At 39.8% G+C, this 25029-nt stretch overlaps 1 protein-coding gene across 16 annotated transcripts in view; it reads right to left on the bottom strand.

Moving 5' to 3' along the window:
- Positions 1 to 25029, bottom strand: part of Ralgapa2 (Ral GTPase activating protein catalytic subunit alpha 2) — a 364983-nt gene that overhangs the window by 287806 nt on the left and 52148 nt on the right. For all 16 annotated transcript variants that reach the window (XR_015442045.1, XR_015442048.1, XR_015442046.1 and 13 more), the window contains exons 4-5: positions 20636 to 20693; positions 5 to 48 (exon numbers count right to left, since the gene is read on the bottom strand). Coding sequence is in view for 8 of the 16 variants with exons in the window: in XM_087189021.1 (XP_087045147.1) it covers positions 5 to 48; positions 20636 to 20693 (102 nt within the window). In the remaining 8 variants the exon portion in view is untranslated. The remainder of the gene's footprint in view (positions 1 to 4; positions 49 to 20635; positions 20694 to 25029) is intronic.

Genomic DNA, 25029 nt, shown 5'->3' with positions numbered 1-25029 from the left:
ATACCTTTATAGAATTTCCAGTGTGTAGAAGCTTCTTTAAAGTTGAGCCTGAAAATTTAAAACAATGAATTAGGGTATATGAATATCTGAGATCTATTTTTAAAAGATCAGCTCTAGAAAGACAACTGTACTCTAACAAAAAGTATTAAAAATAAAAGTTGCCCTTCAGAAGCAAGCAAAGTACTGTCATACAAGGAAAGATGTTTTTAAGACAAAAGCATTTCTTCAATTATGTTGCTCTTCAAATTCCTTTTAAGAGTCAAAATGAATGATATTGGAGTAACCCAATTGCGTGGTATATTATGTACAAATATCTCTTCTCATACATAACATGAATGATTTTTTTAAATGTTTAAAGGTAAAAACAACATAAAACTGCTCTTCACAAAACATTTTACAAGAACATTTCACAAATACTCAGGCATGGCGTGTTTCTCTCATGGCAACGATAAGCACATTTTCAGGGCTTGGGCCTTTCGTAAATCCTCTATCACAGCACACTGGTCCTGTGGAGCAGGCACAATTAAAATTAACTCAGAATTACAAGGACCACTGCAAAACTCCGATGCTCAGCTCCTTGCAGTGACTTAAGTCTCTCTCAAAGGGTGGAAACATAGGGCCAAGTATTCTGTACATGCATTCATGCTCTCACCATGAAGATGGCATGGCACCCACTTCATCATCACCTGGACCACTAAAGCAGGATCTAACAGCAACAAGGAAGTAACTGGGTATAGAACCAGGGCCTCCCACAGGCCAGGTGAGTGCTCTACCCCTGAGCCACAGCCCTAGCCAGGTACCTTTTAGAACAAAAACATATTCCCGAGGCTTAGGCAAGGAAATTTTCTCTCAACCAAGTCATATATCTTGAGAAAAAAAATACCCTGATGAAAATTTTTTGTAGTATTAAAAAACCAGATCATCACTCACATTTATTCCACTACTGTATTTGAAAGAGATACTCCATTATGAAACGGAGCCAGTGTCTCATGGTGACTGATGCAAGGCCCATCCCTGGGGACATCAGCTTTGCATCCAACAGGTGTGTGGACACCCAGAGCAAAACCCAGCAGTTTGAGGGGACCAGCCTAAGTGCTGTGAGGCTACTGTCCCACCTACACTAGGCTGTGTCTCTTTAAGGCGCCTCAAAGATCAGGAGCTCTTTGATTGCTGAAAGTAAAAGGATAAATGAATGAGTAAATACAATGCATTTACATGAAGCTGGGATTTAGCTCAGTGGTACCGCCACCTGCCTTGAAAGTGCAAGTTCCTGAGAAAAAAAAAAAGCATTTACATGGACTTAGTCTATGAATTTCTAATTCCTATTGGCTAACTTGTACTGTATTTCCAACATAAATATCCTTTGGATTTAAGTCTGGCTACTTTCAGAGCCAGCAAGAACACCAGGACTGAAATGAAAATGAAGGCTTTGCATAAATTTAAGCGACACCAAAACAAAAAACTCAGTAACAGAAAATATGTTTTAATTCAATTTATAATTAATGCAAAAAGTCCATGATGAACAATACTAAAATTTTAAGTATTAGTGTTATGTTGAGCCACACAGAAGGCCTGAGGTAAGAGAAAAAAACGTGTACTTCTGTATACATGTTTTTATGTATTTTTAATGGTTAATGTTTCCCAGAACACTGAAATAGTTGAAATTATATTTAAAAATTAAAAATCAGGTACACTAAAACTCGTACCATTTGCTTAAATATTTTATTTATAATGAAGAATGTGTTATAATTTTACTTTCCTGGCTTTAGTGGAAACAACTCTTCAATAATATTCAAAATCTGCCTCTTTGCTTCTCATTTTCAGTTGTAAGAATGGCCATTATTGACAATGTTTCTTTGACCAAGCAAAAATCTTTTAATGTATTTTTAAGGTAGGAAGTTCATAAAGGTACTGTTAATCTAACTTTAACATTACAAAATTTTTTATTTTAGTTTTATCTCTTATAACTCCCTCTATATAATATGCCTCTGACGAAACAACAAGCCACGCAATACTCCATGAGGCAGGTGTCAGGAAGGTGGTGAGCCTCCCTCTGCACACTAGTGCATAAAGACAGCAAGAAGAGGCCAGTGGAGCAAGAACCCAAGACTTCCTGCCACTTAAGATCCACACTGCACAATGGAGCAGTAGTCTGCTGAAGGAATTTAAAATTAACCAAAATTTTGCTAAAAACCAATCAAGGACCAAGATGTAAAATATGATTATATAACTGCTAGAAGAAAATACAGGACATCTTTATAACTTCAGGTTAAACACATTCCACAAAAGAAAAAAATGATAAATTCGATTTCTTGAAAATGAAAAAGTTTAGTCTTCAAATGACACTATTAAGAGACTGTAAAAATAAGACAGGGAAAAAATATTTCCAAGGAAAATATATAATAAAGAACTTGTACAAAGAATATGTGAAAAAAATTCCCAAAATTCAGTATGAAAAAAATAACCCAATGTTTAAATGTGCAGTAGATTTGAACATACATGCCACCAAAGACTCACAGATGACAAACATATGAAAAGATGCTCAAGGTCATTAGTTAATGAGATACTACTGCCAATGAAATTTTCAAAAAAACAACTGAAAACAAATGTTAACTAGAACCAGGATATTGCCATTGGGAATATAACATGGTATGATGACTCTAGAAAACCACTGAGTGGTTCAACATCACCTTTATAGGAATCAACCATGCAATCCCCAAGAGATGGGAAACCATATGTCCACACAAAGACTTATTCACAAATATTTACAGTATCTTTATGTGTAACAGACAAATACTAAAAACACCCCAAATATCTATCAATTAACAGATGATTAAAAAATTACAGCGAAACCACACAATGGAATATACTGTTCACAAATTTACAAAGGAATGAACTATTAATACATGCAACAAATTAATCTCAAAATAATTACACCAAACGAAAGATGCAAAACAAACAAACGAGCACATACTACATGATTCCATTTATGTAAGACTCTAGAAACTGCAAGCTAGTCTGTAATGACAAACAGCAGACCAACAGTTGCCTAGGGACTGGGCAGTGAGGAGAGAAGTGGAGACAGGGATTGCCATGGCGTGGGAAACTTTTGGGGCTGGTGCCTGTGTTCGTTATCTCAACGGAAGTAGTGATGTCATGTGTATACACCTATGCCAAAACTTTTCAGAATGGCATTTTCAATATATTCAATTTGATGTATATTCATTTTAACCCCCCCAAAACTGTTTAAAAATAAGAAAATATAGGACAGGTGGTCTGGAAGTGACTAAGGGTGAAAAATCAGGATGGTGATTATGATGAGACAGATCTATACAATGACAAGGGTCAGGGAGCCACCTGAGGATGGGGGTAGTAGAGGGCAACAGGCTGATGGTTAACTTGGCATGAAGAAAAGGGACTAACAGAAATCAAAGCCATGGAAAGTAAAAGGACAAGTAAGGGGAGATCAGAAGACTTGGTGGCAACAAGGAGGGACAAGTTGGCAGGCACAGTCCAGGGAGAGAGATTTCCACAGAGTAGGCGGAGGCTGATGTCTGGATTTTGCATGGAAGAAAAGACAGACTATGATCTCACCCCTCTACTCCTGGGAGAGACAAAGGAGCCTCAGGAAAAGTTAGATTTCAGAAGGGCAAGGAAAAAGAGGCTAAGGCTTCAGGGCTATTGTTCAATTGGGTGAGCGGGATGTGAGTTCCTGCCAACACTTGTGAACATGCAGGCATGTGGGGACCTGGGCTCAGTGAAGCCTAGCTGTGATGCACTCCTGTGGGGTTCTGGTGTAAAGGGCATGAGGCCCTGCTCCCTGGGGAAGATGCAGGGTGGCTTGGGCCCAACTTCAAGGGAACCAGGGAAGGCTGCTGGACTCAGGCTTGGAGGAAAGGGAAGGACCCCAGAGAAATGAGGCTGTGTTCACATTGCAGGTGAAGTGGGGCCACACTCATGAAAAGCAAAACACAAATTTCAGCTTAGGAATGCACTTGGCTTTTATACTATGTATAAGAGAAACCTAGTCGAATAAACCAGTAACAACTCATATATAAAAAAAATACATGAGTATTCACATATGTGAACTTTCCACTGAGTCCCACCCCTTTAACTCTTAGGAGGCTTATTTATTTTATTTTTAGGGTCATTTATTTTTTATTTATTTTTTTTGGTACCGGGGATCGAACTTGGGACCTTGCTCTTGCGAGGCAGGCGGCAGAACCACTGAGCTAAATCCCCAGCCCAGGGTCATTTATTTTTAAACATTTTTGCTATAAAACATCTCTAATACAAAATATGTTCTCTCTCCTACTCTAGAAATACTGAGTTGAGGCACAGGACTGTATATTGAATGAGACAAGAAGCCTTTCCAGAGGAGCAGTAAACCCTTTGGAAATGAACACCCATATTAACTTCAGTCCTGTGTTGATGACTCATGGGCACATGTGGGAGTACCCTCATCTGCCCCTGTATCAGTCTCCCTGTTTTGCTGCTGGTGCCATTCTGTTATCTCCCTCCCTGTCACTTCTCAATGCTGCCAAAAATAAAGTGTCAAGCAGCCACCTGTCTGTCCCCACTATGACTTACTGGCCTAAAAAATGATTTCAGAAAACGCTTGACAAACAATTTTTTGATTTGTAGTCAGTACTGGAAATGTACAAACAGCTCAGTATTGGCTGTCATGCATCATAGAGCTCATGAGTGTGTGTCAATCATTGATCTTCTTGCTCTCCAAACATCACGTGAAGAGTACCTGTGTATACTTGGAAGAGAAAATTCCTGTTTGTTTCACACTACAAAACACAGAATTCAAATATTTCCTCACTCGGAGATTTACAGCCAAAAGCCACCCATTTAAAGGTCAAGCCAAGAGAAACTACAGACTATTTTAACTTCTACAAACTGTTTTAAGAGAAACAGAATGCCTCTGGTTGATGCTGACAAAACAAAACATGACAAAAAATTTAAAAGATGACTCTGAGTATTGTGATAGTTGGCATCTCAAATGACTTTCCCCCTTCTCAGGGTTAAAATGTGTTTACTGGGTAGGCCTGAGAGAGTTGAGAGTAGAACACAGGGCTGCTCTCATTTTGCATCTCTCTGTGGAGGGAACTGTCACATCTAGTGTGGGACAGGAAGCACCCTGCATCAGTGGCGTGTTGACCCAAACTCCAAGGTTCTAACGAAACACTGGAGAGATTCTGGGCCCTCCCAGGTGCGGTGACAGTTAATGCAGAACACTAACTCTTGAGAACACCAGGGACTGACTGGCGCGAAGCCCCTGCCCTGGGTGCAGAGGATCTGCACAAGTCAAGATGCCAGGGGTAAGGTGTCAGGGCACAGTCCTCTCCTTATAGTGCTGGTTGCCCTAAAGTTCTTAGTGTCTACAATAAAATTGCTCAGGACTTCAAAAACAAATAGTAACTAGCACTTTTAACAAATCCTAATAAACCAGAAAGAATACAAGAGCTATGATGAGGCATATAAAACAAACATGTATAATTACTGGACAATTAACTGATTGTGTCAATTTGAGTAAGAAAAGCCCAACTAAATTGGATCAACTAAATAGTTCTGGGTCTGGCTGAAGGGATTTACTGTGACAGCAACCAATAGGCTTGCCACCTGAATGGTATAAAACAGAAACCAAGAAGAAAGGTTCACTTCTGTTTCTTTGGAGAAGCTCCGGTCTTCACCTCACCTTGGACATCATCTCCTGGCTTCCGACAGACCCTTCCACCTCCTGATATGGACTTGCACAGGACACTACAATGAACTCCAAGCCTTTGACTGCATCCTTCAGATCTCCAGTACACAGACTGCCCTTCTGCACTTTTCCACACCTGACTCTGCGGGCAGCCACTGTAAGCCAATCTTGTAAATTCTTATATATTTGTATATCTTACATTAAATCTGTTTCTTTAGTAGGCAATGACTGATACAATTTTGGAACCAAAAGTGGCTCTAGAGAAACAGAATTATAAAGATGAAATTCTTTAATACCATTAGTGGTTCCTGGAGTTGGCTAGTTTCAGGTTTTTTGTTTGTTTGTTTCCAGAACTGGGCATTGAACTCAGGACCTTACACTTCCCAGGGCCCCTGGCTCTCTAATTTGATGAGACCTAGAGATTCCATTAGTCTCTCCTTCTGTGGGGAATACTGATAGTCCCTGGTGTGAACTGTTTAAAGTAATAGGCAATGATCCAGGTATGGTGGTTCATGCCTATAATCCCAGCTCTTGGATGGCTGAGGGAGGAGGACAGCCTGGGCTCCACAGTGAGTTCATGGCCAGCCTGAACTACACAGCAAGACCCTGTTTCAAAATATGAAAAGAAAAAAAGTAATGCACAATACAGATCCATTTGATTATCCTAATTCAACACTTGTGTGGAATTCAGTGACTCCATTTATGATACTTTTGAATATTTTTGGCAGAGTGGGAAATATAATGTTGCTGGCTGCTTACTCTTAGCATTTCTGGGCAAACTAGTGAAGGAAAACAATAAGCTTAAAGCATCCATAGGAAATCTAAAGTCTTCTAACTGTGAGAACAAATTGATAAAAGCAAATAAGGAGCTCAAAGATTCAAATTCCCTAGCCAGGTGTGGTGGTGCACATCTATAATCCCAACACTCCCAAGGCTGAGGCAGGAGGATCTCTGGGAGTTCCAGGCCAGCCTGGGCTACATAGTGAGCTCAAGGTCAGCCTGAACTACACAGAAAGACCCTGTCTCAAAGACAAAACAAACAAACAAAAATCCCCAGCTCCAGACACACCCAGAATTTAAAAGTTTCTAAGGGTGTCCTGAAAAAGAATCTCCTGACCTTCAGCCACAGGGCTGAGACTGCAGAAACTCAAACACAGACTCTCATAATTTGATTGGCTAAAAAGCATAAACAATGCTCAGCCTTGGAAGGTATCTAAAATAAAGGTGAGGGCACTGATCAGAAAAGAATGGTATCTCGTAAACTGTGATGGAGATGGTAGAAGATCCTGATGAGGCTGAGGATGTTGCATTCCTAGACTCTAGTGAGATTATTTGGCCAGAAGAAGAGATTTCCCTACCCACAGTGACAGAGGCATCCCCACCCCCCTCCCTGTGGTGTTGGCCTCCCCTAGTATACCAAGGAAACTAATCCTATGTTGACCAAGCATGATAATCCTAACACTCCTCAGGACCCACTCTCACCCACATTTGCCTCTAGGCCTATAACCAGGCTCAAATCATAGAAGGCTCCTAAGGTTGAACTTCTTGAGTTTTCTAACTCTTAAAGGCAGAGACCTGATGAGCAAGAGTGGGAATGGATTTCACAGATGTGGGATACATCTGGATCAGGCTGAGTTTGTTCACATGGGCCCTTAAAGCAGAGATTTTGAATTTAATGTTGTAGCTCATGGAGGAAATAAAGGTGTAAATAGTTTATGTGGCTGGTTGGTAGAAGTGTGGATCAAAAGAAGGCCCACTGTGAATGAGTTAGAGATGCCTGACATTCCATGGTTTACTGCTGATGAGGGGATCCAGAGGCTTAGTTAAATGGAAATGCTGGAGTGGATCTGTCATGTTAAATCCAATCCTCCACCCTGGGATGATCCAGAAAATGTACCCTTCACTAACACCTTGCAAAACTGATTCGTGAGGGAAGCACCAGCATCCCTGAAGAACCCTGTCATTCTCTTCTCTGTATGCCAGACCTTACAGTAAGGATCACAATTACCTGATTGAGAAACTTAAGGGCAATAGGTTTAACTGGATCCCAGAGTGGCAAGGTTCAAGTGCCAACACTTAATCGCTACAGGCAATGTGCATGTACTTATTGTAATGGACAAAAGAAGCAGAATAATGATAAGAATGGTCTAACACTTGTAGACCTATGGCATTGGCTGACTAGCCATAGTGTTTCCAAAAGTGAAGCAAACAGGAAGCTGACAAACTTTTTACTAGATTTATATAACAGAAAAAATTTAAGGACAAATGAACAGAAGCCTACTTCAAACTGTAGTAACAGGGAATCACAGCCCCTCAATCAGTTCCGAATTTGAGCCAGTTTACAGACCCAGAATCCCTTGAATGAAGGGGAAGCCAGATCCCCTTGATGAAGGACGCTGGTGCAACACCAAAAATTGGTATGTTCAGTCTTTGTCCCATCCTTCCCCAAAAGGACCTGAGGCCTTTTACCAGAGTAACTATACAGTGGGGGAAGGGAAATGATTAGACATTTCTGGGACTACTAGATGCTAGTTCTGAACTAATGCTGATTCCAGGGGATCCAAAATGTGTTTGTGGCTCTACAGTAAGGGTAGGGGCCTACGGCAGTCAGGAGATGAATGGAGTTTCAGCAAAAGTCTGTCTCACAGTGGGTCCAGTAGATCCTCAAATCCATCCTGTAATCATTTCTCCTTTCCAAAATGCATAATTGAGATACTTAGTACTTCACAGAATCCTCACAGTGGTTCCTTAACTTGTAGTGTGAGGAGTATCTTGTGGTTGGAAAGGCCAAGTGGAAGCCATTAGAATTGCCTCTGCCTGGTAAAATAGTAAACCAAAAATAGTATCACATCCCTGGAGGGATTAGAGATTAGTGCCACTATCAAGGACTTGAAGGATCGAGGTGTGGTGGTTCCTACCACATCCCCATTTAATTCTCCCATTTGACCTGTGCAGAAAATGAATGATCTTGCAGAATGATGGTGGATTACTGTAAACTGAATCAAGTGGTGACTTTGCAGCTGCTGAACTGGATGTGGTGTCCTTGCTTGAGCATATTAACACATCTCCTGGTACTTGGTATGCAGCTATTGATTTGGTAAATGCCTTCTTCTCCACACATATCTATAAGGCCCATCAGAAACAATTTGCTTTCAGCTCTCGAAGCCAGTAATACACCTTCACTGTCCTACCTCAGGGTTATATTAACTCCCCGGCCATGTGTCACAACTTACTTCACAGGGATCATGATTCTTTCTCTCCCACAAGTTATCACACTGGTCCACTACACTGATGATACTATATTATGTTTTCTTTTAATTTTATTTTATTGCTACATTTTAGGTATACAATATAATGATTCATCATTGGAAATTGGCACCTTTACATAATGCATCTTGATTCTTATTTTTCCCCCTTCCCCTGACCTCCCTTCAACCCCTCCATCCCTCCCTATTTACAAAGACTTTCTTTCCATTTTTCCATTTTCATATATTAATTCCATTCCCTTCTTTCCTTTCCCCTACCCCTCCACTTCCCCTTCCCCTTTGCCCTTTTCTTTCCTATTTCACCTTATCTATTATATCTTTTAGTCCTTATTTACACTTTCAGTTTCTCACACTAGATAAATTATTCAGTATTTACATGTGTGTCTTATTTATTTCACTTAAGAGTATCGCCTCAATGTGCATCCATTTAGCTATAAATGTCTCTAATTTCTTGGTTTTTATGGCTGAATAGGACTCCATTTTATTTAAAATACCCACATTTTCTTTATCCAGTCTCCAGTTGATGAGCATTTGGGCTGCATCCAAGTTTTAGCTATTACAGACTGTGCTGCTATGAACGTGGGCCCACCATATATCACTGTGGCATGATTCTTTTAATTCTTTGGGGAAGATCCCCAGCAGGGGAATAGCTGGGTCAAATGGGACTTCCAGTCCTAGTTCTTTGAGGTATCTCCATACTGATTTCCACAGTGCTTGCACCAGTCTACACTCCCACCAGCAGTGGAGCAGGGTTCCTCTTTCCCCACAGCCCCACCAGCATCTGTTATTGGTTGATTTCTTGATAGCAGCCATTCTTTCTGGGGTGAGGTGGAATCTCAGCATTGTTTGCATTTGCATCTCTCGAATGACCAGTGATGTTGAACATTTTTTCATATGTTTATTTGCTATTTCCACTTCTTTGTGTGAGAAATGTCTGTTCATTTCAGATGCCCATTTTTCGATTGGGTCTTTAAATTTGAGAGGTCTGATTTTTTTTAAGTTCTTTATAGATTTTAGATAGTAGGCCTTTGTCCAAGGGACAGCTGGTAAAAATTTTTTCCCACATTGTGGGTTGTCTCTTCACACTGCTGGTGGTTTCTCTTGCTGTGCAGAAGCTTTTAGTAAGAAGAGATCAAACTTGTTGATTGTTTGTGCTAGTTCATGGGCAAGTGAGGTTTTGTTCATAAAATCTTTTCCTACACCAATGTCTTCAAGAGTTCTTCCTAAACTCTCTTCCAGCCAGTTTAGTGTTTCTGTTTTAATATTTGGATCTTTAATCCATTTAGATTTTAGTTTAGTGCATGGTGAGAGATAGAGGTCTACTTTTAGTTTATGGCAAGTTGAAACCCAATTTTTCCAGCACCATTTATTAAAGAGGCCATCTTTCCTCCAGTGAGGGTGTTTGGCTCCTTTGTCAAAGATGAGGTGGCTGAGTGTGTCTGGAGTTGTTTCTGCATCTTCTAATCTGTTCCACTAGACCTCAGGTCTGTTTCTTGCCAGTACCATGCTGTTTTATCACAGTAGCTTTGTAGTATAGTTTCAAGTTGGGGGTTGTGATACCCCCTGCCATATCAGTGTTACTTAGAATTGTTTTTGCTTTGTTCCAAATGAATTTTTGGACTGTTTTCTCAAGGTCCATGAAGTATGCTGCTGGGATTTTAATTGGGATTGCATTGAATCTATATAACAGTTTTGAAAGTATGGCCATTTTCACTACATTGATCCTTTCCACCCAGGAGCAGGGGATGTCTGTCCATTTCCTGATATCATCTTCAATCTCTCTTTGCAGAGTTCTATGGTTTTCAGAGGTCTTTGATTTCTTTCATTAGGTTGATTCTTAGGTATTTCAGTTTTTTGGGTGCTATTGTGAAAGGGATTGTTGGCCTATTTCTCTCTCAGTGAGTCTGTCATTCGTGTAGTGGAAAGTTATTGATTTTTGTGTGTTGACAATGTAACCAGCTACTTGACTGAATTTGGTTATTAAGTCTAGAAGACTTTTGGTGGAGTTCTTGGGGTCTTTCATATACAGTATCATGTCATCTGCAAATAATGACAATGTGACTTCTTCATTTCCTATCTTTATTCCTTTTACTTCTTTCTCTTGTCTAATTGCTGTGGCTAATGTTTCCAAAACCATATTGAACAGGAGTGGTGATAGTGGATATCCTTGTCTTGTTCCTGATTTTAGTGTGAAGGATTTCAGTTTTTTGCCATTTAGTATGATATCGGGTGTTGGTTTTTCATAGATGGCTTTTATCAGTCTGAGGTAGAGACCATCTATTCCAATTTTTTGTAGGGTTTTTATCATAAATGCATGTTGGATTTTGTCAAATGCTTTTTCTGCATCTATGGAAATAATCATATGGTTTTTGTCCTTGGCTCTATTGATATAGTGTATTACAATGATTGATTTGCGTATGTTGAACCATCCCTGCATCCCTGGGATGAATTCCACTTGATCAGGGTGTATGATTTTCTTGATGATCTTCTGCATTCTATTTGCCAGTATCTTATTAAGGAGTTTTGCATTTATGTTCATTGAGGAGATTGGCCTATAGTTCTCTTTTTCAGTTGGGTCTTTCTCCGCTTTAGGGATCCAGGTGATGTTTGTTTCTAGGAATGAATTTGGGAGTATTGCTTCCCTTTCAATTTCATTGAAGAGTTTAAACAGTAGTGGCAGCAGTTCTTCTCTAAATGTCTTGTAGAATTCAGCAGTGAAGCCATCAGGCGAGCTTTTCTTAATTGGTAAGTTTTTAATGACGTTTTCAATTGCATTGATTGATATTGGGTTGTTTAGAAATTTTAGGTATTCTTCGTTCAATTTTGGCAATTCATATGTATCTAGGAATCTGTCCGTTTCTTCTGTGTTGTCCATCTTATTGGCATATAGGTTCTTGAAGTAGGTATTGATGATCCTCTGGATTTCTGCTGGGTCCGTTACAGTTTCACCCTTTTCATTCCTAATTGCATGGATTTGGGCCTTTTCTTTCCTTTTTCTGATAAGGTTGGCTAAGGGTTTGTCAATTTTGTTGATTCTTTTGAAGAACCAATTCTTGGCTTCATTGATTTTTTTGTATTGTTCTCTTAGTCTCCATTGCATTGATTTCTGCTCTGATCTTTGTAATTTCCTCCCTTGTATGAGCTTTGGGGTTGTCCTGTTCTTCTTTTTCTAGAAGCTTGAGGTTCAGCATCAGGTTGTTTAATTGGGCTCGTTCTGTTTTCCTAATATGAGTATTCACTGATATGAATTTCCCTCGTAAGACTGCTCTCATTGTGTCCCACAGATTCCTTTATGTCGTACTGTCATTGTCATTTAATTGAAGGAACTGTCTGATTTCTTCTTTAATTTCCTCTGTGACTCATTGGTTATTCAGAAATACATTGTTAAATTTCCATGTGTTTATGAAATTTTTGCAGTTTCTTTTGCTGTTGATCTCCAATTTCATCACACTATGGTCTGATAATATACAGAGGATAACTTCAATTCCTTTGCACTTACCTAAATATGTTCTATGAGTGAGTATGTGGTCTATTTTAGAGAACGACCCAGGTGCAGCTGAAAAGAACGTGTGTTCTGATTTTGTGGGGTGGAACACTAAACATCTGTTAAGTTCATTTGTCCAAGAGTGTGACTGAGTTCTAGTATTTTGTTGCTATTTTTTGTCTAGTTGATCTATCTGTTTGTGACAGTGGAATACCAAGGTCCCCCACTACTATTGTATTAGTGCTTATTTGATTTTTCATGTCCATTAGTATTTGTTTTATATAGTTGGGTGCACTAGTGTTTGGTGCATAGATATTTATGATTGTCATCGCTTCCTGTTGGATTGTTCCCTTTACAAGGATATAGTGTCCTCCTTTGTCTCTCTTAATCAGTGTTGGGTTTGAAATCCACTTGATCTGCAAAGAGGATAGCTATCCTGCTTTTTATCGGGTTTCTGTCGCATGGAGTATTGTTTTCCACCCTTTAACTTTCAGTCCCTGAGATTCATTTTGAATTAAGTGTGTTTCCTGTATGCAACATATTGTTGGATCTTGCTTCTTAACCCATTCTGCCAGTCTATTTCTTTTGCTTGGTGAGTTGAGACCATTAATATTGATGGTTATAACTGATATGTATTGGCTTATCATTGTCATGATTTATTCTTTTTGTTGGATTCTCCCCCTTTGCTTTTAATTTCTTGTCGTGACTGATGGGTTCATTCTGCTTTGCTTCCTGGGGTTGTGATCCTCATTGTCTTTTCCTAGGATTTTCTCTAAAATTTTTTAGAGTGCTGGTTTGGTATTCCTGAAGCTCCTAAGGTGCTCTTTGTCATGAAAGTATCTTATTTCTCCATCCATTTTGAAAGATAGTTTTGCAGGGTACATCAATCTGGCTTGGAGGTTGTTTTCCTTTAGGGCTTATAATACATCACCCTAAGCTCTTCTTGCCTTGAGGGTTTGTGTTGAGACTTCTGATGGGTTTTCCTTTGTATGTGATTTGTTTCTTTTCTCGGCTTGTAGAGCTTTGCTCTTCTGTTGGGTTTCCAGAATCTTAACAATTATATGCCTATGTGTAGTTTTTTTTTTATCAAGTTGGAGTCCTATATGCCTCACTTATCTGTATGTCAAGTTTTTTTCCCATGCTTGGAAGTTTTCTGCCATCACTTCTGTGAAGAGTTTTTTTACGTCATCTGCATTCTCTCTTGTTTCTTCATTGACTCCAATCAGTCTTACGTTACTCTCCTTTGCATCGTCTAGCAGCTGCTGTATTGATTTCTTGTGGTCCCTTACAATTTTAAAGCAATTTTTCTTTTCCTGGTCACTAATTGCAATCTTATTTTCTATATCTGAAATTCTGTCCTCACTTTGGCTCATTGTGCTGTGTAATCTTTCAATGGAGTTTTTAATCTCCTAGAAATCTGTTTGCATCTGTTTTATGGATTCCATTTGTTTCCTATATTGAGAATCCATCATGTTCCTCAGCTCTATTTTTTTATCTGTCTCCTCTCTAGATTAATCATGTTTTGTACTATGGGTACACTCTCTGATGTTATCTGAGAAATTATTTCTGATTTCATTTTTACCAGATTCTCTTTCATTGCTAGTTTAGGGAGTCCAGGTCATTGAGTATCAGAGTGTTCCATCTCGTTTCCCTTTGGGGTTGTTGTAGGTGATCTGGAAGTCTGGTTCTGAGGCTTGTTTACGTGTCTTCTTATGTTGACGGGGGGGGGGGGGGGGGTTTGCTGCTGGCATCCACACAGCTCACCTCCTCTGTGCTGGGAGCAGTGGTAGCCTGGCCCGGAAGCCTCCTCCTCTGTGCTCGGAGCTGTGGCACAACAACCTGGAAGCCTCCTCTGTGCTAGGAGCAGTGTCAAGTCAGCTCGAAAGCCTCCTACTCTCGTATTATGTTTTTTTAAAAATAGAAAACATTTATTGGTACATTTTAGGCATACATAATGATAACACTTAATTGTACTATATTATGTTGATTGGACCAAGTGACCAGGAGGTAGCAACCACTCTGGATTTGTTAGTAAAGCATTTGAAAGCCAGAGGATGGGAAATAAATTCAACTAAAATTCAAGGTCCTTCTAGTCAGTGAAATTTCTGAGTCCAGTGGTGTAGAGCATATACAGATATCCCTTCTAAGGTAAAGGATAAGTTGTTATATTTCACTCCCCCTACAACCAAATAAGAGGTCTAATGCCTAATGGGCCTATCTGGATTTCAGAAGCAAAACATTTCTCACTTAGTTGTCTTACTCTGGCCTATTTACTCAATGTCTCGGTTGAATAGGGGCTGGAACAAGAAAAGGCTCTGCAACAGATCCAGGCTGCTGTGCAGGCTGCTCTGCCACTGGGGCCATAAGATCCAGCAGATCCAGTGGTACTTGAAGTGTCAGTGGCAGATAGCAATGCTGTCTGGAGCCTCTGTCAGGCCCCCATAGGTGAAATGCAGTAGAGCCCTTTAGGATTTCAGAACAAGGCTCTGCCATCATCTGCAGACAACTACTCTCCCTTGGAAAAACAGCTCTTGTCCTGCTACTAGGCCTTAGTGGAAACTGAACGCTTGACCATGGCATACCAGATTACCATGCAACTTGAGCTGCCTATCATGAGCTGGGTATTATTTGATCCAGCAAGTCATAAGGTGGGACATGCAAACAATGGTACATCATTAAATGGAAATGGTATATATGTAATCATGCCAGAGCAGGTCCAGTGGGTACAACTAAGTTACATGAAGAAGTTGCCCTGATGCTCATGGTTCCTACTTCTGCTATACTGCCTTCTGTCTCCCAGCATGCACCTATGGCCTTATGGGGTGTACCATATGATAAGCTGTGAGAGGAAGAGAAGCTGAAAGCCTGCTTTAAAGATGACTCTGCATGTTATGCTGGCACCACCTGCAAGTGGAAAGCTGCAGCATTACAGCCCCTGTAGAGGACATTCCAGAAGGACACTGGTGAAGGGACACTTTCACAGTGGGCAGAATCTCAGGCAGTGCACCTGGTGGCACACATTACCTAGAAAGAAAAACGGCCAGATGTGTGACTGTATACTGATTCATGGGCTGTAGCCAACGGTCTGGCCAGTAGTCAGGAACTTGGAAGGAACATGTTATAGCTTGGGTTTAGATGTCCCCCCAAAGTCTCACACTTTTTCAAAGGTGGCTTAATCTAGAGCGTGTGATGCTGGGATTAAGGGTTTGTGATTATTAAACCACACATGATTATTAAACTACACATGAGTGATTGGTTTGGCACCACCCTAATCTCAGTAGTCGGAATAAGATAAAAGGGGCAGAAAGATGCTGTTAAGATCTCTTTTTGCTTTTGCTGTCTTCCACCACCATGAACTGTTGCCCCCCTCCAATGTGCCACTCTGCCTTAGAGCCAGCTGATTATGGACTAACACCTCTACAAACTGTCAGCTAAATAAACCCTTTCCTTTTTAACTTTGGGTGTTGGGTATTTTGTTTCAGCAACAAGAGAAAAGGTAATTAAGACAGAACATGACTGGAAAATTGGTGACAAAGATATCTGGGGAAGAGGTTGTGGACAGACCTCTCTATATGGGCAAAGGATGCAAAAATATCTGTATCCCATGTAAACACTCACCAAATAGTGATCTCAGCATAAGAGGATTTTAACAAATGGATAGGATGACCCATTCTGCAGATAGCTGTCAATCTCTTTCTTCAGCCATCCCTGTCATTGTCCAATGAGATCATGAACAGAGTGGCCACACTGGCAACGATGGAAGTTATACGTGGGCTCAGCAACATAGACTCCCACTCAGCAAGGCTGATCTGGCTACAGCTACTGCTGAATGCCCACTATGCCAGCAGCAGAGACCAACACAGAGTTCCCAAATATGAAACTATTCCCTGGGGTGGTCAACCTGTGACCTGGGGGCTGGTTGATTATATTGGACCTCTTCCACCATGCAAAGGACAGTGCTTTGTCCTTACTGGCATAGATACTTATTCTGGATATGGATTTGCCTTCCCTGTATGTAATAATTCTACCAAAACTACCATCTGTGCACTGACTGAATGCCTTATCCACTGTCATGATATTCCACACAACATTGCCTCTGACCAAGGAACACATTGTATAGCCAAAAAATGAGGCAGTGGGTTCATGCTCATGGAATTTATTGGTCTTACCATGTTCCTCACCAGCCAGAAATGGTTGGATTGATAAAAGGGTGGAATGGTGTTTTAAAGACACAGATATACGGCCCGGGGATATAGCTCAGTGGCGACGTGCCTGTTTGGCAAGTGAAAGGTCCTGAGTTCAATCCCTGGTACTGAAGGGAAAAAAAAGACACAGATACAGCACCAGCTAGGTTGCAATAGCTTGTACGGTTGGGGCAAGGTTCAAAGCTGTATACGCTTTGAATCAGCATCCACTACATGGCACTGTGTCTCCCATAGCCAGGATTCAAAGGTCCATGAGTCAAAGGGTGGAAGTGGGAATAGTACCACTCACCATTACCTATAGTGATCCACTAGCAAAATTTTTACTACCTGTTCCCACAACTCTATGCTCTGCTGGTTTAAAAGTCTGAGGTTCAGAGTAGGAAAGACCTGTACCAGGAAGCACAACAATGATAACATTGAACTGGAAGATAAGACCTCCCCCTGGTCATTTTGGTCTCCTCATGCCTCTGAGGAAACAAGCTAAAAAGAGTTACATGTTGGCAGTGGTGACTGACCCAGATTATCAAGGGAAATTTGGACTACTATTCCACAATGGGAGAAAGAAAGAATATACTTGGAGTGCAGGATATACCCTAGGGTATCTCCTAGTATTACCGTGCCCTGTTATTAAGATCAATGGGAAACTACAACCCAGTGCAGGCAGGATGACAAATGGATCAGAACCTTCAGGAATGAAGGTATGGGTCACCCTATCAGGAAAAGAACCAAGACCTGCTGAGGTGCTTGCTGAAGGCCAAGGGAACACAAAATGGGTAACAAAAGAAGCTAGTTCTAAATACCAGCTATGAGCCTGTGATCAGTTACAGGAATGAGGATGATAATTACAATAGTTCTCTCCTAATATGATTCCTATGCAATAAGCTGATAGACTTAATATTGCTTCTTGAGTAATGTAAAATGTATGTTATAATGTTCCAGTTATGAAATGTTAGGAGTAAGCATCACCAAAAGAAAACTTGCCTTCTATTCCGGGAGGCAGTTAGTACATTTCCATTTGTACACAGAACAGTAGTACCATGGTAGGGGTAATTACGAACTTGTCTTTGTATCTGGAGACTATGATTTACGGAAATGTGTCTGGTTGTCAAGTTGACAAGGGGTGGATTATGATAATTAACTGACAGTGTCAATCTGAGTAAGAAATGTCCAAATAAATTGGATTAGCATAGTTTTGGGTGTGGCTGAAGGGATTTACTAAAGATGTGCCGGGATTTACTGGGTGTGAGTGACAGCAACCAATAGGCTTGCCACCTGAATGGTATAAAAGGGAAACCAAGAAGGAAGGCTCACTTCTGTTCCTTTGGAGAAGCTCCAATCTTCACCTTAGACATCTCCTGGCTTCCAGCACAGACTCTTCATCCTTCTGGTGCAGAACCTTCTGCCTCTTGATACGGACTCACACAGGACACTACAGTGAGCTCCAAGCCTTCAATTGGATCCTTCAGATCTCCAGTACACAGACAACCCTTTTGTACTTTTCTGATTCTGCAGGTAGCCACTGTAAGTCAATCTCATAAATTCTTACATATTTGTATATCTTGCATTAAATCTATTTCTCTAGTAAGCATGACTGATATAATTACTAAGCTACGATCTCCTATCAATGATTTCAAAATTGAAAACACTGTGACAAGTGAAGCTGTTTCTGAGTAAGTCAGTAGCAGATAGGACTTATGATAACAAAACCTGACAAAGGCTATTTGAGGTTTCATTATTCCATCAATTATTAACATTAGCATCTTAAGCTCCAGAACTAATAGCATACTTGGTTAGAGACAGCTGGGGCGTGACACACAGACACACATGGGGTTGATATTTCAGATTGTTTGCTTCATTGCACAACAATGCAAATACTGTTGATCTAAACTCTGAATAAGTCTGATTCCAAGCACATCTCGTCTAAAGATCACTGTAAACAAGAAGTGAACCCATATAATCACCAAATGTGATTAATAATGCAGAAATGTATTTATTGAAAAAGGGACTATCTGACTCAAGAATTAAATATAATCATCAGTAATAAATAGGATGTTCTTACATCTGACCAGTATACAGAGATACCTGTTCCATACACCAAGTACACATGCCACACTGCCAGCTCCAGAGATGAGTGCTCTGCTCTCCAGTCAAGGAGTCCAAGGCCTCTGGTCACTCTTGATAAGACGCTACAAAACTGGGTAAAAAACTATGCCAGCAAACATGACCAGGTTTTAGGTTTGGGGCAATGATAAAGTAATACCACATATTGCCTACCAGATGTGTGAAGTTTCACAATACAAATGTAAATTAGTTTTCATATAGTTTTAATAAGTTTATTCATGCTGAGGGGACCTCACTAATCTTCAGACATTCTAAAGCACTATCTGAGCAAAATGAGTGTAGTTTTCATACAAATGATAGAAACAAAATTAAAGAAGGATTATAGCTAGCACAGATAAAAAGTACTGCATACAGTTGTCATTGCCACCCATTCCTGTTATACCATGGTGCAGGACAAATCCCCATGTTATCGCTCTAAATTAAGACTTCACATTTAAATTCTTTATTTGTACATGAATTTAAATACACAAGCTTTTCAATTAAGCAAAACTCTATAGACAACTCTAAGATTTAAAGTAGAAATTTTTTGTGGGTATTTGGAAGATTTAAAGATCAAGGCACTTTCTTAATGTAATGATTTCTTCATTAGGATTCATAGTTGTATTTACCATATACTTTATTTTCAATTTATAACATATAACTAAATAATTCAGTTTCTATAAGAATCAGTTTCATATTTTTACAAAAGTAACCCTAATTCAATTTAAGGTTCTGAAATTTGGAATATCCATTGGTCACACCAGATTCTTTCAAGTTTTGTGACTTTTCACATATTGATCTCCCATCCAGAAAGCCCATCCCATATCATCTTTCAAGGCTCAGATGGAGCCTTCAGAGGCTGAGGCAGGAAGACTACTGTGAATTTGAGGCAAGTGTGGGTTACATAGCAAGACCATGCTCAAAGAACAAAACAAAACAAATCCTCCCAAAAAGTCAAGGCTCAGATGGAAGGTGCCTCTCTTGGAGCTCCCTCAACTCCTCTAAATAGGATTATTCAACTTTTTTTCTTTGTGTCTATTAGACTTCTTACATAGTAACAATCATGCTGTAATAATTATTCTCACCTATCTACTCACTGGGCAAAAGAATGATGATATAATCTTTGTTTCTATCACAGAATTGGGAGCCAATGTCTCTCCTGAATAAATATGTGAATGAATGAATAATCTATATGGTTAGAGTCATCATAAGGTTCATGCTGTACTCCAATATGACCATTTGGTAAAGAAAAAAATGTTAGGAGATACCAGATCTTGGAAGGCAGAAGGCCTGAAGCAGATAATGTTAGACAGATGGCAGAATTTACAACCCACACCCCAGAATCACTCCAGCTGGGCTGTGCACACTGACTTGGGATGAAATGCTGTTAGCTGGGAAAAACCCAACAGAAAGGGCGGCTCTGGCAGCTTGCTTTTTATTTCAAGTTTCTGCTGGCTATTGCATCCAAATGAAATAATTGTGAGTCCATGATACAGGCTTAAAGACCAAGATATTTTTATAAGAAAAATGTAAACTTATTAAGAAAATACTGAAGTTCTGTGTTCCTCAAACTATGTGTATAGGACCCACCCCCACAAGAGACTCTGTAGGTCTGGTGGGGCCTGAGATTCTGCATCTCCCTCAAACTCCTGGGGGAGGCTGATGATCTGTGAATCACAATGCAGTTGACACTGTTGGAGTAAGAGATAGGCATATGTCCTCTACAGTCCAGGCTGGACTTGTCTTGGGTTTTAATTGTCATATCCTTATTAATATTCCTTGCTATAAGCTGAGGATGTTAATTATATAAAGCACTACTGGAAATTTGATTTTAAAAGTTTATTTTAGAAGATTTTAAAATTGTTCTTACCTATGCTCTGGTAATGCCATCGAAAGAAAATTCGTTCAGGTAGAAACTGCAGTATTTTCTGTAAAATAAGAAAAAATAAGATATAAATAAAAATACATATTTTCATTATAGGCCTATATTATAATATGTGTTTTAGTAGATAAAAGAAAAACTATACTAACATAAATATTGTATTTGTAATACATGTATAATAACATAATGTAATATTATTCATGCATTCCCATGGGATGGTTTCTTTTACTTTGCTTTCTTTCCTGAATGTTTTAAATAAATTATTATCTAAGTTTTAATTCCCCCAATGGAAACAGGAGGCAAAAGAAAAGAAGAGAAAAAAGTATCATTCTATCTTGATTAAATAAGATTCATCACTTAAATACTAAAAGAATAATTTCCAAAATGCCAGATTCACCTCTTTTTTACCTTCTTCCCATTTCTGTTATAATCATTATTAGTTCCCAGACAAAGTACACAGTCTGGAAGAAAGACAAACAAAGAGAGGACAAGACCAAAAACAATGTAGGGGGTGATGGGGAGTGAAGTCAGTGGCAAGACCTTTGTGAAAGTAAAGGCCTAAAAGCACAAGTCTCAGGATTACTGTTATGAACAGCCCCACTGGCAGATAAAGAACACATTTATGATGTACAGAGTATTTAATTAATGCCACTACCATCTACACCTGAGAAAACCCTAGCCAATGAGAATGACTTTTTTCCTCACTCTAGAACAACTTTGGCAAGTTATACTTAGGTAGTAAGATTTTTTTAGACTTTGGCTGCAACTACATATTTTTAAAACATAGAAAATCTCAAAGCTCATCAAAATACATCTGTTAGTATTGACAATACTACTGTACAATGAAAATCACCATTCTAGGTTTAGCTAGCCTAATATTCTAATGTTTAAAGAAACTAAGGTCAAAAGTATATATTCTGACCTCCTGAATAATACACTTGCAGGCAGCTAACAGATACTTCCTGTGCAGAGCCAGCCCAAGTCTGTGTGGTCTGTTCCCCAGTCTTCACTTGCCAAAGGATCAGTGACATACACATGCACTCGCCTCCTAGACAACAAGGGGACGCAGCTACTGGAGCCCCTGCTGGGTGAAGCCACAACAGGTAAATGTCCATCCAACATAAGTGACTTCAGGTGACAAAACCTTTCTGCCCACAACCCTGCACAGTGGCAGACCCCACTTCAAATGTCATCTCCTCAGGGAGGCCTTTCTGCATGCTGTTCTGGACTGCCCTGCTCTCTTCATACTCCTCCACTCGGGATCAAAGGACCTGCTCACCAGCTCACCTTGGGACCACACAACCTCTACCAGAGCACGAGAAGCCCCATGAGGGCTGCACTTCTGTCAGCCCCTGGAACAACCCCACACCTACAGGATTTCTGTTTGGCACAAAGCAGGTGCCCAGTGAATACTCAGCAAACAAATTTTAAATTCTTTTAACTTGCAAAATCGTGAAATCTACAGGTGATCGTAATCTCTACAATGGTCCCATCTTCACATCAACATAGAATGTATCCCATCTTTCCTTGTGGTATCATTGGCTTAATGATGTTTAACTCCAAAATTAGTAAAGAAAACCAAAACAAAAAGTCAAAGCTATATAATTTAAAACCATTCTTTCAAGATGCTAGACATGATATATAAACGTACTTAATTACAAAACTTATTAAGAATTCCTCACATCTACAAGGATGAAATGCTATGCAAAGTGTATCAAGGGTCATTTCTTTTCTTTTCTTTTCCAGTACCAGGGATTGAACTCAGGACCTTGTGCTTGCGAGGCAGGCGGAGTGCCACTGAGCTAAATCCCCAGCCCCTCAAGGGTCATTTCTGATTACCTGCATTAAAAGCAGGACACAGCTGATCATATGCTGAAAATCACTAAACTGATTTTTCTCCATTCTCTTTCTTGGAGAAAGCCTCCATTTCAGACTTACTCTAGATTTTTTTTTTTAATTTTAAAAATTAATTTCATTTATATTTTAAATTTAAATTTGTTATTGACAAATAATAATTGTACTTATCTGTGAGGCAAAAGTGATGTTTTGATATATGTATACCTTGTGGAATGAAACTATCCAGCTAATTAACATATCCATCACCTCACATACTTGTCATTTTTTCTAGAGAGAACATTTAAAAATCTATTCTTCCAGCAATTCTAAAACATAAAATTCATTATTTAATGCTTAACTGCATGCACCTGACATGGGACTCCTTTTACCCCAGCACTCAGACCAAAACTGCTCAGCTCCCAGCAATGGCAAGGAGCCTGGTGGCCTTAGCCCATTAGGTAGAACTGAGCAACACAAGAATGAAAAGCAGGAGGTCAGCTGACAGAGGAATCCTCTTCTCCAGACGATGAGGAGGAGCATGTTGTGGAGAAGAATAAGGGGCACGCAGAGTCTGCCATGTGGAAAGGCTTTTCCAAGGAAAAGTATAAGAAGATGAAGGAGGGTAAAAATAACAAACGCAAAGAGAAGTCAGACAACAAGAGGAAATCCAATTTCTTAAACAGTGCTGATGATATCAAAATAATAATGATGATGATAATTGAATCCAGAGCAGTGATATGGCCCAGATTCTGGGAAAGGGACAGTGGAGGCAGACCTGGTTCTTGCAAAAGAAGCTAATGTGTGATGTCCACAAACCGTGATAGCGTTTTATAAGAGACTGATCTGGCATCCAAATCTTGAGGATGTGGAGAACAAAGAGAAAGAATCAGCAGAGCTAAAGGAGTGGGAGTCTCTGCAATTTCTCTTTGTATGCCTCTTCTCCCTTCTGCCCAACCCCTTCTACCCTAAACATATCCACAGACATACGCTTATCACTAGGCTCCACTGCCTCTAGCCAGCCTCTCATAACTAGGAATCTACTCTCCTCTGCTCTAAGCTAAACTTAGATTCCACACAGAAGTGAGGTCCTACAGCATCTATCTTCCTGTGCCTGGCTTTTAACACTTAGTATAATGTTCTCCAGGGTGTCCACATTGCTGCAAATGACATATTTCCCTCTTTTTAAAGGCTGGATAATATTCCTTTGCTGAACTAGCCCACATTTTCTTTATTCATCCATGCACTGATGGCCAATGACACTTTCCATATGGTGGCTGCATGAATGCTGCTTCAAACAAAATGGGAGTGCAAATGTCTCTGTGACATACAGATTTCAATTTTCTGGATATACATCCAGAGGTGGGACAGCTGGATCATGCAGTGGGTCTAGGTACAGCTTTTTGCAGAACCTCCACACTGCTTTCCACAACTGCTGTCCCAATTTACGTTCCCAGTAATGTACTAGGGCTCCCCTTCCTCTGCTTCCTTGCCAACACTCGTTACCTTTCATCTTTTGGATAACTGCAAACATAACAGGTATGAAGTGATAACTCACTGTGGTTTTAATTCTAATTTCCTTAATGATTAGTGACACTGAGCATTTTTTCATAAATGTGTTGCTCATCTTTTTTGAGAAATGTATGTTCCAGTCAATTTGTTCTCTTTCTAGCCCGTAACTCTAGATGGTCTTGCATATCTGGTATGTTGTATTCTGCACTCCAAGGATGCTCACAATTATGTTCTGGACATATGCTCTAGATTATGTGAGGATAATGCTCACATGGGTTTTTATTAAGCTTTCCACAGAGAAATGACTACTCCTTCTGATTCCCTTTTAATATAATGGAACTTAACAAGACATAACAGACCAATTTTTTAATTCACTCAGCTCCTTTTCTGTGCTGTTCAGCTGATATGGGTCCCTATTTCAAGGCCTTAACCCACTTTTCCTGTGCCTACTTTGGCAGTCCATTCCACCTTAGCAAATGGCAGGGCAGGAACATGATATGATGTCCCTCTCGTGGGCTCTTCCTCATTGCAGACCTGGCACCCAGCAACATTCCAGTATCATTTTCTGATCTCATTTTGCCACTTAATTTAAATATTTTGAATAGGAGGTACTGTACTAAGAACATTAACAATTCAGGGTATGTCCTATCTTGAACTAGATAAATGTCTGCCAGACCTACTGTTCTTCAGACCTTTAATTTAGTCAAGAAACCAGACTGACACTAAATCATGCTTCTCAGTTTTCCAAAATACATATGGATGCTCTTGGATTAGATTGTCTTTTGTTAGTATGCAACAAAGAAAAGCATCTTTTTAATATCGGAAAAAACAGAAAATACAGTAAGATGATGAGGGAACTGGCAGGCCACAAAAGTAGTCTCCAAGTTATTCTGAGGTCAGGTCTCTCATCATTCCCCCTTCTGGGCAAAAGTTTTCAGACTTATGAAATGGATGCACTTTCAAAACACTCAAACGTAAACTCAGTAAGGTTTGGATATGAAGCATCACAACCAATACTACTAAGCTACTAAGAATAT

Source organism: Heterocephalus glaber, unplaced genomic scaffold (assembly GCF_053883595.1).
Source record: "Heterocephalus glaber isolate CG9 unplaced genomic scaffold, H.glaber_assembly_v1.0 deba00001532, whole genome shotgun sequence".
Classification (NCBI taxonomy): domain Eukaryota; kingdom Metazoa; phylum Chordata; class Mammalia; order Rodentia; family Bathyergidae; genus Heterocephalus; species Heterocephalus glaber.
The sequence above is the reverse complement of the archived record's forward strand: the minus strand, read 5'-3'. Positions and strand labels throughout refer to the sequence as shown.